Source organism: Xiphias gladius, chromosome 12, assembly GCF_016859285.1.
Source record: "Xiphias gladius isolate SHS-SW01 ecotype Sanya breed wild chromosome 12, ASM1685928v1, whole genome shotgun sequence".
In the NCBI taxonomy this organism is placed as follows: domain Eukaryota; kingdom Metazoa; phylum Chordata; class Actinopteri; order Istiophoriformes; family Xiphiidae; genus Xiphias; species Xiphias gladius.
The window spans coordinates 7,613,843-7,628,892 of NC_053411.1; the positions used below are offsets into that span (position 1 = coordinate 7,613,843).

The following is a 15,050-nucleotide window of genomic DNA, read 5'->3' on the forward strand; positions in this document are numbered from 1 at the left end:
CCCATTCTCTGGCCAAGCGCCTGGGCCTGGGACAGCTGTCATGGTCAGAGTCTTGAGTTTGAGGGAAAGCCAGGAGTGAGAAAAGAAAAGAGACTGGGAGAGAGAAGGAGTGAGAGTCATTTGGCCGGCTGTGTGCCGCAGGGGTGATTCCTGATGGCAGAGGAGAATAAGGGGATGCAGGGAGGGAGGGATAGATAGATGTTGTGCTTAGTCACAGACCTCCACTGTGACCCAGAAGGTCAGGCCTCTGCACTACCCGTCTGACCAAAGCCTCTGAGGCAGCTGGGCAGAAAACAAGATGCAAAAAGCTACCCCACGCTGTGTGGTAAGCAGGCAATGGCAAGTCTTGAAGATAGGGACCAGCCGGACTATCCAGCCTGAGGGATTGAAGAGGGGGTGAGGAGGTGTGAGGGGGAAGTCACTGGTGCCCACTCCCCCTCACTTAGGCCAATGAACCAAGGGACCACCAGCCAGACCAGGAGTGGTGGGGGAGTGGAGAAAAACAGTTGCCAAGAGACCAGCGGTGATACTTCAACTGCCGCGGTTTGACCCCGATTGAGGAGGTCAACAAGGGGGGCTTACGAGCAGCTCCCACGCCTCCTCCCCTGACCACCACCCCCCCCCAGGCAAAAAGTCTTTCTCTTCCACGTGCCCCAGGCCTGCAACGGCGCATTTTCACTGATCTGATTTGCTCAATTAAACTTCAGAGGACACCGTACCACATCTCTGTGCAAAGGTCATGACCCATGGGGCAGAGGTTAAGTCTGACTCTCGTAAAACAAGGTCTCCATTAACATGGCAGGATGTATACAGCAGTAATCTATCCGTTTCCAAAAACTCACTTGACAGTGTGAAAAAAAAAAGTTACGTTACTGGTGGGGGTGGGGGGTCAAGGTAATGATGTTTTATGGCCGTGTTAACTTTCAGCACCAGAGTAATGGGAAAGCTGCCTGACCCTGACTTCTTTAGTCTCCCATTGGACTGTCTGTGCAATCCCTTTCTGTCACTGGTTATGAAGTAATCCACTTTCCTTTCAAAATTCTAGGAATTCTTTGTAGTAATTTCTATGATCTGATACTACCATTCCCACTTTATTACGCTTAAGCTACCTCTTGTTGAATTCATTTATAATTGGGGTTGTTTAGGGAAATATACAGCAGATAATTCCCATAACATTTTCTAAGATTCTTCCAATTTATTTAGCTGGATTGCTTATGTATCTTAATAACATATCTTTTTAAAATTATTTTATTTTCATATTTTATTAATTACATGCATGTGTAACAAAGAACAAGACATTTAAAAATGCAGAGTCGAGAACTTTTCGTTAAACCAATAACTACATTCCTACATTTGTTGAGGAAATAGTGATGAGCAGCTTAAACAAAATACAAACGAGGACTACGATCTTCTAACATGTCCTAACATGACGATTATCTACATGCCCTGTTACAACTATTCCATCAATCTGCCAAACTGGATATGCAAAATATGAATCCAGGTGGGGAGAGGCAATGATTTAAAGAAAAAAAAAGAATTGTGCTTCTTGTTTTATCAGATTAAGATAAAACAGTGCATTGGAGTATAACAGAAGTGTGGTGTGTGTGTGTGTGTGTGTGTGTGTGTGTGTGTGTGTGTGTGTGTGTGTGTGTGAGAAGCCATGGCCCTGTATTGAACACAGCCTGCCAGTTGGCACAATGGATGCCACAACCCCCACTCCCAGCCCCCAGCCTACTTCCCAGCGGGCATTCATCTGGGCATGCACATGGGTGCTACAGCCCTGCCTGGCTAAATACGTCTGTGCCCCAGAACAAGGGGGCTGAGTGCCCTCTCTAAATTCACCCAGCACACTCGATGCCAACCCGCCGACCTTTCTCAGGCAGCAACCTATCAGAATAATAATAATAATAAAAAAAAAACGCTCTGAACTTTTTGATTTCTGCCACAAAAAATAACTAGAAAAAAATACTGTTGAGTAAATAACGGCAGTAGCATATTTTATGTTATCCAATTACACAACACAGCAGAAGTGAGCCACTGCCAGATAGCAGGGAGAACAATATTAAAAGCACAGTCCGGACCAATTTTTTTCTAGCAGTTCGCACAAATACCAGATTCTGTTTCAGACAGAGCTGTTTGCTAGTTTCTTTGTTTTTGATTGTATGTTTGTTTGTTTCGTGCAGTTGCAGCAGAACAAAGGCAGCGGCTTCCATTCTGCCACTGTCAAAAAACTTTCCAATGTGCCCACTGCATTGCGGATGCCAACCAACGAATCAAAGGCATGCTGCAAGCAGACAAAGAGGGTTTGATGCCAACCTCCAAACCTCCAACAACCATTACTGGTAGGTTGCCTGCCTCCCTGGCACAGTGCAAAACAAAATGGCGCCATGCCGCATGCTACCACAATATGGCTGCATTGTCTAGAGATGAGCACTGCTTGGTAACTTGAAGAAAAGAAAAAGACGCTGTAGCTTGCAAAAACGAAAAAGGGGGGAAAAAAGCATCACCGTCTCTGTGATCCCGGTAAAAGAATGCTATTTTGTATTTGCCAAAGTTTCAACACCAAAAATTTTGACGGCAACAGTAAATAATTGCTCTTATCTGCAATGCGATGTTGAAACCGGACTGAATTTATTCACCGGCGAAAGAGAACAGTATGTTCAGCATCTAGTTCAAACGCTAAAATTTATATTCTTGCAAAATAATTTGCTCTCCCTCCATAGCGGACACATTTTCCTAAAATAATAGCTGGTGAGATACCTTCCATAACGTACAATACAAGCGCTAACATACCATTTAAATGGCGTATATTATGAAAAAAAAACGGCACCAAAGAACCATTTTCAAGTTGGTACTGAACAGTTAAAAATGCAGCAGATGCAAACTAGAGAAGCGGTGGCATCCTACAAAAGACACAAAAGAGGGTCTGATGCCAACCCCGGTGCCAGTGGCAACCATTATTGTCTCTGTGCTGTGCCTTCTGCTTTCCCTGGCACTTATCAAACACAAAATGGCGCTCAAGGTTTGATGATAATGAGCTAGCTATACAACCATTTCTCCTTCAATAGCAAAGTATTGGTGGTTATTCAGTGTTGCTGCAATAGATTTAATAGATGGTAATTTCAACAGGGAATACTATAGGGGGGATTCTTATAGTGACCAAAGATAAAGGGAGGAAGTTCAAAACTGTGAGAGACACGTATGACTAAAATGTACTTATATACTGTAAAAACCCTTTTTGCAGGAGACACAAAATTTCATTTTTGAAAGAGTTGCCTTCAATTCTGAAAAAAAAAATGTCTAAATAAGAATGAAAAAGTAGCACTGATTAGGAAATTTACATCATCTATCTAAGCAATATTTTCTGGAGAACTTGTGCAATGTCTGTCTTAAATTACTGTTACCTTTTTCCTTAAACTTAGTGTGGAATATCAGATTCAAAAGGAATGTTTGTCATCAGAAAGTGGGAGAAAATTCACAATTTCTGTCTTCTAGTTTACAGTTTGGAAGTCAAAAAGAATTTCCAGTGATACATTTTGGCTTAAATTGTCATTGTTGGACATCATTTCAAATGTTTCAGTAAAGGCCATTATTTTATGAGTGTACAACATTCTTTTGGTTGTATGTCTGTGCAAAACAATTATTATAATAATTTAGTTCTGATTAAAAAAAATTGTTTTAACATAGCTTTCAAAAAATGTGCAGCACAAAACCTATTCCAGTACCTCCCAACATTTTTTTAACCTTTTATTTCACACTGTGCTGGAAAAAAAAAAGTTTGGTTCAGTCTTCACTAAAGTCTTTAATCTAAAAGAAACCAGCTTTTCAGGAATTACGAGAAGACTCAGGTTTCCATTTCAGCACAAACGTGTTCACACATTATAGGCATATCTTATGTATACTGAAAAACTAAAAACTGAAATTTATTGCAAATATTAACAAGGCCAAAAGTTTATTCACATTTTCAATGCAGAGCTATAAGGTGACTTTCTATCAGCATAAGTTGACTGTAGAGTAAGCATTACCTATTTGAATGAGGGAAATCACATTTTAAAACAAATTAGTTCTGATGTGATTTTTCAATTGAAGAATTATAAAATTACACGTCTCATTATATAATGGGAACTATGGGAATGAATGCCGTAATTTTTTTTCACATAGTAAGGACAGCCTCATTTTTAAAAATATGCCGGTAATATACACCAAAACTGAAATAACAGGAGCTTTGTAAGAATCCAGCATTAGCATTAGCAAATAGATAAAGTATTAGAAAAATACACTACTTGTTGGTTCATTTTAATTTAACCAGTCTATACTGCAACTTTCTACAAAGTCACCTCCCTAATATCCAGGTGTACAGTGTGTGCACTTGTACAAGCCTATGTGGCTGTGTGTGTACACACCCAGTCCACATTATAGTAACTGAATATTTACTGAACATGAGTAGTAGCTGCTACTGGAGCACAGCAGAGCAAAGACTAATTTACAACATGTTGTACATTTAGTATTGATTACAGACTGGTTTTTTTTCCAGTAATGAGCTATACTTGAACCATATCAAAATGTATGATGCAAATGTACAACACTGACTATCAAGTTTCTTACGTTTATTTGTCTTGCTAGTGTAGTGGTGATTTCAGGCGCTGTCCGCAAGGCTGCCAAAAAGTAACACATGCGACCCCTTGAACTTGCCAAGCCATCATTCACACATGCGCGTTAGCTCACACACAAACTGAAACAAACACACACAGTATGAGCTTGAACCTACCTTGGTCCTGGACATAGTATGCTAGAAACAAGTCCAGCTCCTTGACCGATACTGTTATGTGGTGTGGCTGGACACAAAGTGCTGGGTTGGTGCAATGTGGAGACTTGACAAGGCGCTCGCCATCTGTACTTTCCAGAGGGATGCCTTTGAAGAGGATGACCATCACCAGGTCCAGACGCCAAACTTTGTCGGCCTGCCGCAAACAGTCAATCCGGCGGATCTTGCCCTTCTGGTCCGGGTTGGATAGCACACAGCACGGGTGCTTCTTGCCCGTCACACTGAGGACAAAGTCCTCCCGGTACTCCTGCCGGATGTCCTTACGCAGCTTGGCCAGCAGCCTGGATGCCCATTTCTGCTTAACTTCGGGCTTCTCGCTCAGAAGCTCGTCCTTCACCGCGCGTTCCTCGTCCTTGGACATCCGCTTCTCATGCTTCTTGAAGTACTTGCGTTTTCTGGCCTGGAGGTTGAACCACGTGTAGGCAATGGCACGGACGTGAGGAAGAAGTGCCTCGATGAAGGGATGAAATTCATCCTGGAGCATCCAAGGGACACAGTGAGGAGAGGGAAAAGAGAAAGAGAGAAATGTAATCAGGAACTCATGTCATCAAGCATGAAGAAAAAATGGGGGTTTAGTCAGCTACTAATCTAAGGCAGAAGGGAGGTCAGACCACAAATAAACAATTCCTCAAAATCAGTCACATAATATCTTATTGGCAGTTTCAACAGCTTTAAGTTGAGAATTTTCTGTTCACATAGCAACACCACTTTTACCATTCTAGATGTTTCTGGATGTACTGCAGGTATGACAAGGAAATTCCACTGTTTATACCAACTGCCAGCACTACAATAGCACCAAGCCCGGTGACTGAATGCACTCTTGTCTCCGCTCTCATTTTCCGAGCATGCTCTGAGCGGGACTCCTGTGCTGCTGCTGCTGTTGCTACAGAGAGCATGCGCCCCTTGCAGCTGCATTTCTCTGATCAAACTATTCACATTCCAACGTGAACTTATCCCCATGTTGATGAAGGGTGGGGGATATACTGTAAGGCCAAGCGGGGTGCAGTCACTAAATAGGAAGTTAAGGAAATTCCCATTCTCCGGGCACATACCGAGAGCATCATGCAGAGGCTGAATGTACAAAATGCATGAAAAACACCAAGCGGAGGAGAAAGGTGGCATATCAAACAAAGCAAATGCGTGAAAGGCATTTGCAAAGGTTTAAGGAGTCATTTAGAAGCTCATGCCAAATCATTTCAAGTGTTGATGTTAACACATGGAATGACACTTGCCCAGCTTCATTCCAAAAACCTGAGGTCAGACAGTAATATTTAAATCCAACTTTTAAAATGTGTCATCTCGCTTTTAATTTTTAAAAGAAAAATCTTCTTGAAACTAATTTTTCTGATTAATTATCAGATATTCATATCAATATTGGTGGAAATATTTTCAACAATTGTATGCAGGTTATCTGTTGTATTCGGTCTAAGTTTTCTGTGTATTCTGCATTAAGCCGCTGTACACTTTATACAACATGCGCTTTAATCCCAAATGGAAAATTATTGCAAATATGAGTCAAAAGAGAACACTTTTGCACTCCGCATTTGACAGAATTTCTAAAAAATACTAAATACCAACATTTCTACAGCAACCCAGCAGTTCACTGGCCTATAGACTTTTACATCAATTAAAACTTCAGTAATTCTGAAACAAATTTTAAAAAGTCCCTTAATGCTTGCTCTCTATAGGTGCAGGAATGTACAGGGTGGTGGGAATGATTTAGTTGTCAGAAATTGCAGCAGCTGTGAGTGAAAGGTGGAAGCATTAACTTATCTTTGTTTCAGGTTCATTAAAATGTCAAATTTAATAAGTATAAGCAGCCCCTTTTGAGCAGGCTTTTGAAGAGCTGAAATCCATATTGTTGTTTTTGGAGGCAGCCAGGTAGGCAGGCTATAGGAAACCACAGAAATCCACTCCTTATCTGTGACTGCCGCTAGTGCTCCTCTGAGAGCCCACATTTCTGGTCTGCACTTTTGGGCCAGTGAAATTCTGCTCCAGTATACCAAAGTCAAATCATAATCTTTTAACATACAGTGCGAATAAACATTTTACTCTCTACAGATTCTAGTTTTGAAAAATATATCAGATTTACTAAGGATACTATACCTGTACACAGTCTTTTAAGGAGGTTTAAAAAAATCATTCAGAACTCCTTTTAATGTCATCTCATCAATATAAAGATGCCAATTAAACTGACAGAAGTAAGCAGTAAATGCTTATAAATGTGATCTGCAACAACTGCTTCTGAAAACCTTTTCACTTCTGTTTTCATGTTCAAACACACTTTAAATATTCCGTTAATTTTTTTTTCTTTTTTTTTTTTGTTCAACCAGTCTAAAGCTAAAGGCTGCAAAGATAAATGACTTGGCCAGGGCCTATGCAGTGCACTTCAGCTGGGGCCATAAAAGCACAATCCTCTTAAGTACAAACTAAACCACATCTCAGTCAATCACTTACTTATGCCAAGTAAAATATAAACAGTAAAACTGAGTCAGCCAAAACAGTCAGCTACTCTGTCCAGGGCTGAATCAACCTTATCATGCGTTTGATCTTCCTACAGTGAAAGTGGCTTTATCTTCTTCCAACTTCACTTCCCTAAAATATAGGGGTTTTACTCTAAATAAAAATATACACATGGAAGTAAAAATATATAAACACAGCTCGAGCAAGGCCGGGAAGTGTGTGTGAGGTTATGAGAGGATGCAAATAACCTCATTAAATCTGAGAGATACCTGTACTAATTATTCGGGATTATCAACATCATCAAGTCTTGGACAGCTGTTTTAAAAATCATCTTTACGCACACGAAGAAGGCAGGAAGATTGAGACTTCGTTTACTTTTTAAGTCTCTAAAGGACTATTAAAGCATTTTTCGTTTGGACTTTCGTTGGAAGATCTCGACAGATTAAAAAAAAAAAAAACTCCGCAGTTATGGCACAAACGTGTCCTCAGTGGATTAACAACTTAATTTTTGGTTGCATTTAACGCTATATTTTCACTTACAAGGCGAAACCGCATTATTGGTATGAGTTCTGAAAGTATTTCCCACGCAGAGATGAAACTGTGCGATCCTGGCGCACGCAGAGAACTTTCTATTCCCCGACTACAATTTTAGTACAAATATGCAAATCACGGCAATGAAATTTGTATATAGAAAAAAAGACACAAATACCTGAGTAAGACAAATTGGAGAGTACATGACGAGACGGCTACACAGAACGTGAGTGTACTGGGACTGATTCCTCTGATCACTTTATCGCGCCATTCCTGGACCGACGTGCACCATGCGAGACCGTGGAGCAGCTATCCCCGTAAAACGAAAAGCGATTATCCGAGAACATCCATGAATTTTCGCGATCCAAAGATTGTCGTCTCCGCAGAGAAAATGAGATTTTATGCAGGAGAGATATGTGTTGTTGTTTGTTTTTTTTTTTGGTTTTTTTTTTTTTTTTAAAAAGTTGACATGCACAGGAAGCACTCGCAGGTTTCTACGGTGCGAGCGGGGCTGCTGCGTACTCCTCTACTGCACGGGCTCTCTGCGCGTCTCGGTGCAGCGCTGTCTCGCTCATAAAAGCATTGTGGCGGAGCTTCGGGGGGCGCCGAGTGTGTGATGATCACCCCTGCTTTCACCAAACTTGATATGAAATCGCCCGGCGCACCTTCGGTCCTGCGCGATTCCAGCAAATCAGACCCAACTTTTTTTCTTTCTTTTTTTTTTTTTTTTTTTCACCCACGTAATTACAGTCACACTCCTCCTCCTCCAAACACACAACCCCTATCTGCCACCCAGCACCTTCTTCTCCTCCTCGGCTATCTTAAAACGCAGCCTACAGTTCATTTAGCCCTTCACTCCAGCAGAACTGTCGTAAGCGCCTCGGGGACTTTGGGCCACAGCATCGGTCACACAGACACGGAAAAGGGGAAATTTCCCACCGCAGACCTGGCACCCTTTACTCCCGAGCCCCCCTGTCAACAACATGCGCTAACTCCTTTTCCAGTTCAGATAATTCAGCGGCGTGTCTGTGGTTCACAGTAAAAACAAACATTCAGTCTTTTTAGTCTGTCAGTCACATAATGGCGAGGGAAATATATCTCAGACGGGGTTCTTTTCTTTTCGCCTTTAGATTTTCTGAAAAGTTCCTGAAATTAATTCTGATCAGATATATAGTATCGAAGACCTAAGATAAGGCACATTTTATGAAAATGTTAATTCTTTTTTTAAATAAAGTCTTTTAAAAAACCCTGACTGAAGATAATAATTCATTAATTTTATTGATTCGCTTGTAATGTTGTACAAACGGCAGGTAAAAATGACCCCTAGCTTGAAACTTTGACACGTTATAAATAGTTTATTTCTTTTTATTCATTTTTTTTTTTAATCCGTGGACGCTGCTCTACCTGAACACCTGAATAACTTTTTTTCAGTAAGCTGTAAATTACTCATGACTAAGCCAGGTGTGAATTATAACACTGTAGCCTTAATGTTGAAAAGACTGGAAGTTAAACATTATTACTTTGTGGCTGCTGAGCGTGTGTGCGTGTGTGTGTGTGTGTGTGTGTGTGTGTGTGTGTGTGTGTGTGTGTGTGTCCGACAGAGCTGTCAACAGTCCACATAGAGTTCGTTTGCCAAATTAAGGGGAATGGGATGTTAACATAGGCTGCCGGAGAATCCGTGCCAAGTTTAGTACAATTTTGGCCCGACCGTGCCAGTGTTGTGCTCCGTGTTAAGTTAACCCACTTCTCCACATTTCTCAATCGTCGCGAGGACAGGACAGTATTACAAAAAAAAAAAATAAAAAAAATGGTATCACAAAGACCGTCATCACAACATCTGAAAGCAATAATAATCCATGTTCACGTACCATTGCACTGTACTGCATGGATTAATAGGGAATCCTGGAGCCTGGTTGAAACACACAAGCCGGTAGCTTCACATTTCTCACGTTCAACTTTGTGCTTTGGAGGGTTTTCTCTTGCAGTGCTCGCAAAAAAAAAAAAAAAAAAGTCAACACCGGAAGACAATTCTTGGCAGATAGCGGTGAAAAGAAGTTAGGAGCACCTCGCGATTTTTTTCTCTTTTTTTTCTTGCCTTCCTTCCTCTTCGAGTCTTACTTTTTGGATCGTTTTTTGGGGTTGTTCAGTGAAGTTGAACGTGATCCAGAAGAGGCTGAGTTTTCGGCACTGGGTTGGTCTCCGCCTTCACTTTCACTGTCTGACTGACTGCCGCCCTCCGGCTCTCCGCAGTGGCCGTCGAGTCGGAAAAGCTTCAAACAACCCAACGTCCGGTACGTCTTTTCTAAATAAAAGTCCTATTGACGAAAAAACAAGTAAACACCTGAGCACATTCTCTTTTAGCCAATATTGGTGCGAAGAGTTCACACAAAGTAGCATGAAAAATGATGTGTAATAACTAGAAGAAAAAGATACATTTATTCTTGAATACTTATTGTGATGGATCAGTAGCCTACAGTTATGTCACTGTCCAATGAAAACCATGTGCCTTTAAAATGTCAGCAGTTCATGAAAAACAGCCTAGTTTTAGCTTAGTTACTTTGTTTTTGTTTCTTTTTGGAAAACTGGATAGGGTTTTAGGCTGTTTTTTTTTTTTGCCCAAAATATGTGAGAAGTGTATGAACCCACAAAAAAGTGTTTAATCCTTCACTTTAATCAGAATCTTGAAAATCACCAAAAACTGAGATAGCTTAGCTAAATGGTTTTCTCTGCACAGCTATCTTAAAGTTTTTGTTTTGTAATGTCATATCCTAGCGTGGCTACTATAACCTATTCCTTTAAGGGTTTTCTACTGTCATAATTTGAATTATTCGCGCTGCCACCAAAATACATTATTTCTTAACCTCCAAACGTGACAAATTGGCACTCTTATTTTGAAATTTCCCACACTATTTTTCCGGGCATCGTCTAGCTGTTTCTCGGTAGCTTGTCACAGCTCCGTTTTGTAATAGTGTTTTCATTCTTGCCTCTCATTGGCCAGCAGCAGTGGCCCCGGGACTCTGTACCCTGGGCCCCTCATTTCCGCTCCTCTGACGTGCTGTTTGGGGCTTGACAGAGCCGGACGGTCAATGCTGAATAGCGATGCAGTCACTGACTGACGGCCGAAATCACTACACTGCAGTAATTACTTCTCTCTAACATACAGTAAGGGACATTTTATTATTATTTTTATAATTATTATTATAATTGTTATAATAATAATAACAATAATAATAATTATTATTATTCACAGCTGTAAAACATATTCTGATTTTCACATGTGCCCTATAATTATGTTTTAAAGGCATTTCTTTAAGTAATTACAGTGATTTTTAAATACCTGACTATCCCAATATTATGCTGATAATTTTACACCCTTACTCTTAGATTTTTAGAGTCACATAAAATTTCCATTTACTCAGTCAGTCAAATATTAGAAACAAGAAGCACTGAAAGCACTGATATGGCTGCTATTATAATATTCTAATATATCAGTGCTTTTATTTTGCACATTAAGTAGTTAGAGTAACAGTAGTGTAATAGCAATAACAGTAATAGCAGCAAAGGTGGCAGTGTTGTAATAGTAACAGTCATAGTGGTAGTACTGTAGTATAGTAGTAATGGTGCAATATTTCCAGAGCAGTTGCCTAATAGGATATTTAAAACGGGTAACCTTTCACTGAATAATCACTCACTGGATGCCCCTCAGTGTGATTGTATGAATTGAATGGGAATGTCTTAAAACAGATTTTGCTGCTCTTTCATCACCATGGACATGACATTAAAAACACTATTCCCAATATGTAAAAATGTCATTGTGGTCATTTGGGTCGAGTATCTGCATGAAATGCACCCAGTCATCGCTTGTGACTCCGTTCTCGAAATAATCGAGCGAAGAGCATTCAGTCGTAGTCCGAAGTGATTATAAAATGCAAATCAATGATCATTTCAAGGGTAAGTTCAGTCTGATACTGCTGGTGTGTCAATTCTTTGCATGGCAGCCTTGAAGCAAAGCGATTTGCTGGTTGAGGCTGGATAGATCTCGTCCTTCTGACTATTAAGCCTTTAAAAACATTCCTTTAGACCCCTACTTAATGGACATTTTAATCACACTTGATCAATTTTGGAATATTTTATTCAACACTCAGTTCACATTATCTAGTATTTTTTCCCAGAATGTTTTACTTTTACATTTAGTTCATTATACTTCTTACTGGTTGTTAATGGTTAAAATACCATGAAATGCTAGATCATTATCATATACACTGACCCCTTCGTCTCTCTCTGTCCATTTATCCAATATTATATCATACCAGTCTAATGATGCACACGGCGTGAGCCCTCACAGATTCATCCCTCATAATGTGGATCTACCGCCCCCATGTGGTTGAAAAAAACACCTCTGCTAGTTGCTTGTTCTGGACCCACTGGAGAATTAAAAGTGAGGCCCCGTACAGTTGCGGTCCTAATTTTGAGCGATGGGGATGTTTTAGTGGCATTTCGGCAGCTATTAGCAAGCCCACAGGAGAGTCCCAAGGTTTACTTTCTCTGTTTCACTACCGGCAGAACACTGGCACAACTGCAGCACTATGGCACTTACCATTAGGCTAAATGAAAAGACAGGTTCATCCTATGAAGGTCCAAAATTGTTAATATGGCAGAATAACTGCAAACCAGTCCTTAATAATAAAAAGTGCGATCTTTTTACATATTAGAAATCTCTCAGCCAAACATGAAAATATTAACACTGCCAGATAAAACAAAATACTAATATCATATTGAGTACAAGCATTCAGAGTTGGAAAAACACAGGTGTTATTACTAACATTAACAATAGCCTAGTTCTGCTCAAGTGTCCCAGCAAGACATGACAGTGGGATAGTGAGCCAGCATTTTTTAATACCCTTAGATGGCAATATACCAATGCTGCTACTGTAGTCACCACCGGTGTTAATCGGCTATAATCTAGTACCATTTTTTTATATCAGTATGTTTGAAATTTCACTTCAAACCAAAGTAAAGAGTGGTCAGAGAATAAAAGTAAGATTTTAATTTATCAGAATTCACATATTTTGATGACAGTACAACTACATGGCTGTTAGTACTGGTATTGCTTGAGTTTTCTTATAGCAAAAGACCGTGTGAGTTTAGATGCCTTTCTCCTTTAAGGTTTGATTGATCATTTAAGAGCAATATACTGTCGATGCTTCAGTGTGTATGATGCCTTTTCCTACCATTGCAGCATTTTCTAGGGGGTTTTCAAAATGGCTCTAAGTAACTTTTCACAACATGACAACAGCTCAGCTAGTTTCTGCTCAAGCCCTCAGTATTTTAACCCTTAATATGAACTTTTAACTAACTGCTATTTCTGACCACGATGTACTTTACATCATGTTCAGTCCCCTGCTTGCTGAAATTGCTCTTAAAATCCCTCCTGAATTCTTAAAAGCCCTAAGGGTCTGTCTTTACTTGAACTTGCAGATACAAGAGTTGAAGCAGATTCTTTTTTATTCAATGTCTTCCTTTAAAACCCCATGAGTTAAATGCATACAGTATAAACACAAGTAGCAAGTGAAAAAAAAAATGTAATTTGCAGATTGAAATTAATTAATGTTACTATAATAAAATTCACACATTGCAGCCAAGTAGACACTGGCATAAAACATGACTGAAAACAGGACAAAATAGAGTAGCAGGTAAGAGCAGTGGCATGACCTGAAGAGAAAGGGTCATTTCTTTCAGCTCATATGCATGGAGACAGACAAACAAACCTCAACTCAAACCCTGGTGATGGAGCACAATAAAAGCGCGCCTGTAGTCCGAAAAGTAAATAAATATTCAGAAAGAAATGTCAGCCTGTGTTGCCTCTTCGGCATGGGAAAGGCGCGGGCTGGACAAGGGCTCTTTGTTCGGCGCTATCAAATTGACACTGCAGAGGGTGCACAGAGAGGTGCACTTGAGGAATGCTCTTATACTGAAGGCGTACTGAATACTTCCTTTAGTTATTCATCTCGGTAAAAAAAATAATAATTAAAAAAAAAAAAATCCCATTTCAATAACTCCTCACCTTCAAAATCCTTGCTTCTTTGCTGTCAAATTGAAGTATAACTGGGCTTGCAATCAAAGTTATAACTGCCTTAAGAATCACATTCAGTTAGAAATTAATGAGCCAAGGATGCTCTTTAAAATACCTTTAAAAATAAAAGTATAAGAAATACCACTTAGCACAAGACAAGCTAATTAGTATTGTAGTGAAAATCTTTCATCAAGAAACATTTTCCAAAATAGCCCTCACTTAAGCAAATGTGGCCATTCTTTACCTGGGCACACACAGATAAAGACACAAACCAAAGTCCCAAAAGCAATAAAAAACGATGATACCCCAGGTAAATTCAATTTCGAGTGTCCGAAGAAAATGATATTGGGGTGAATCAGACAGGGTTGCAGATCCAGACTGGCTATGGATCTTTGACATATATCTTTGACACATTTTCCCAAAAAATGTCATAAGTCTGCAACTGTGGCACCACAAGATTTTCGATTTTGTAAATTTACACTATTAATAAACTATTAGGTTTTTACAAAAAATATCAGCCTTTTTGAAGATGATTTTGCGTGGTGGTGATGTTCACAACACATTGAGAGGAAGAAGACATGACAAAAGGGCTCCACTTACCATCCACCACGTCCTGGCTGACATGTCATAACAAAGCTGCCATTTAATGGACCTCTCTGTCAGTTTCCCAGCCATCCCTGCGCTCCCGGCTCACATCAGATGCAGCCTGGTGGATGATAAGACACCTAATCAAAGGAGCATCAGTGGAGGCATGCTGTGCCACATGAAGGCCAGTCCTTGACAACGCTGCATTATGGGAAAAAAAAAAAAAAAAAAATCAGCAACAGCTTGACCAGTGACTTGAACCTGACTGTTGTAATTACAAGAGCCATGACCCTGCAACCCTCACCATCCCCCTCCTACTCTAACCTCCTCCCCCTGCTCTCTCCACCCTCCCCTCTCTTACACTTGTTCTACAAAGTGCTGGAAGTTACCGATGACTTGGAGATTAATTACAATAGCATGGAAATAAATGTGGTGTCAAGAATGGTAATTCAGATGGTTTTGTTCATTGAAAAGATTTGATGGAAAGAACCAGGTTCTCCTGCTGAGAAATGTAATGTGATTATACGCAAAAAATGAATTCTTGCTCCCCGAACATAAAAACGCTTACATCTC

The 15,050-nt window shown here is 40.1% G+C and overlaps 1 protein-coding gene across 3 annotated transcripts in view; it reads right to left on the reverse strand.

Annotated features, from left to right (window-relative positions):
* Positions 1–9,765, reverse strand: part of LOC120797052 (nuclear factor 1 B-type-like) — a 64,785-nt gene extending 55,020 nt beyond the window's left edge. Inside the window, exons 1-2 of one of the 3 annotated variants that reach the window (XM_040140303.1) lie at positions 9,688–9,765; positions 4,769–5,300 (exon numbers count right to left, since the gene is read on the reverse strand). In XM_040140303.1, the coding sequence (XP_039996237.1) occupies positions 4,769–5,300; positions 9,688–9,705 (550 nt within the window). In that variant the 5' untranslated portion in view covers positions 9,706–9,765. Of the gene's footprint in view, positions 1–4,768; positions 5,301–7,997; positions 8,414–9,687 lie in introns of those variants that run through there. The other 2 variants (XM_040140302.1, XM_040140304.1) reach the window with 2 other exon arrangements.
* Between the last annotated feature and the right edge of the window lie 5,285 nt (positions 9,766–15,050).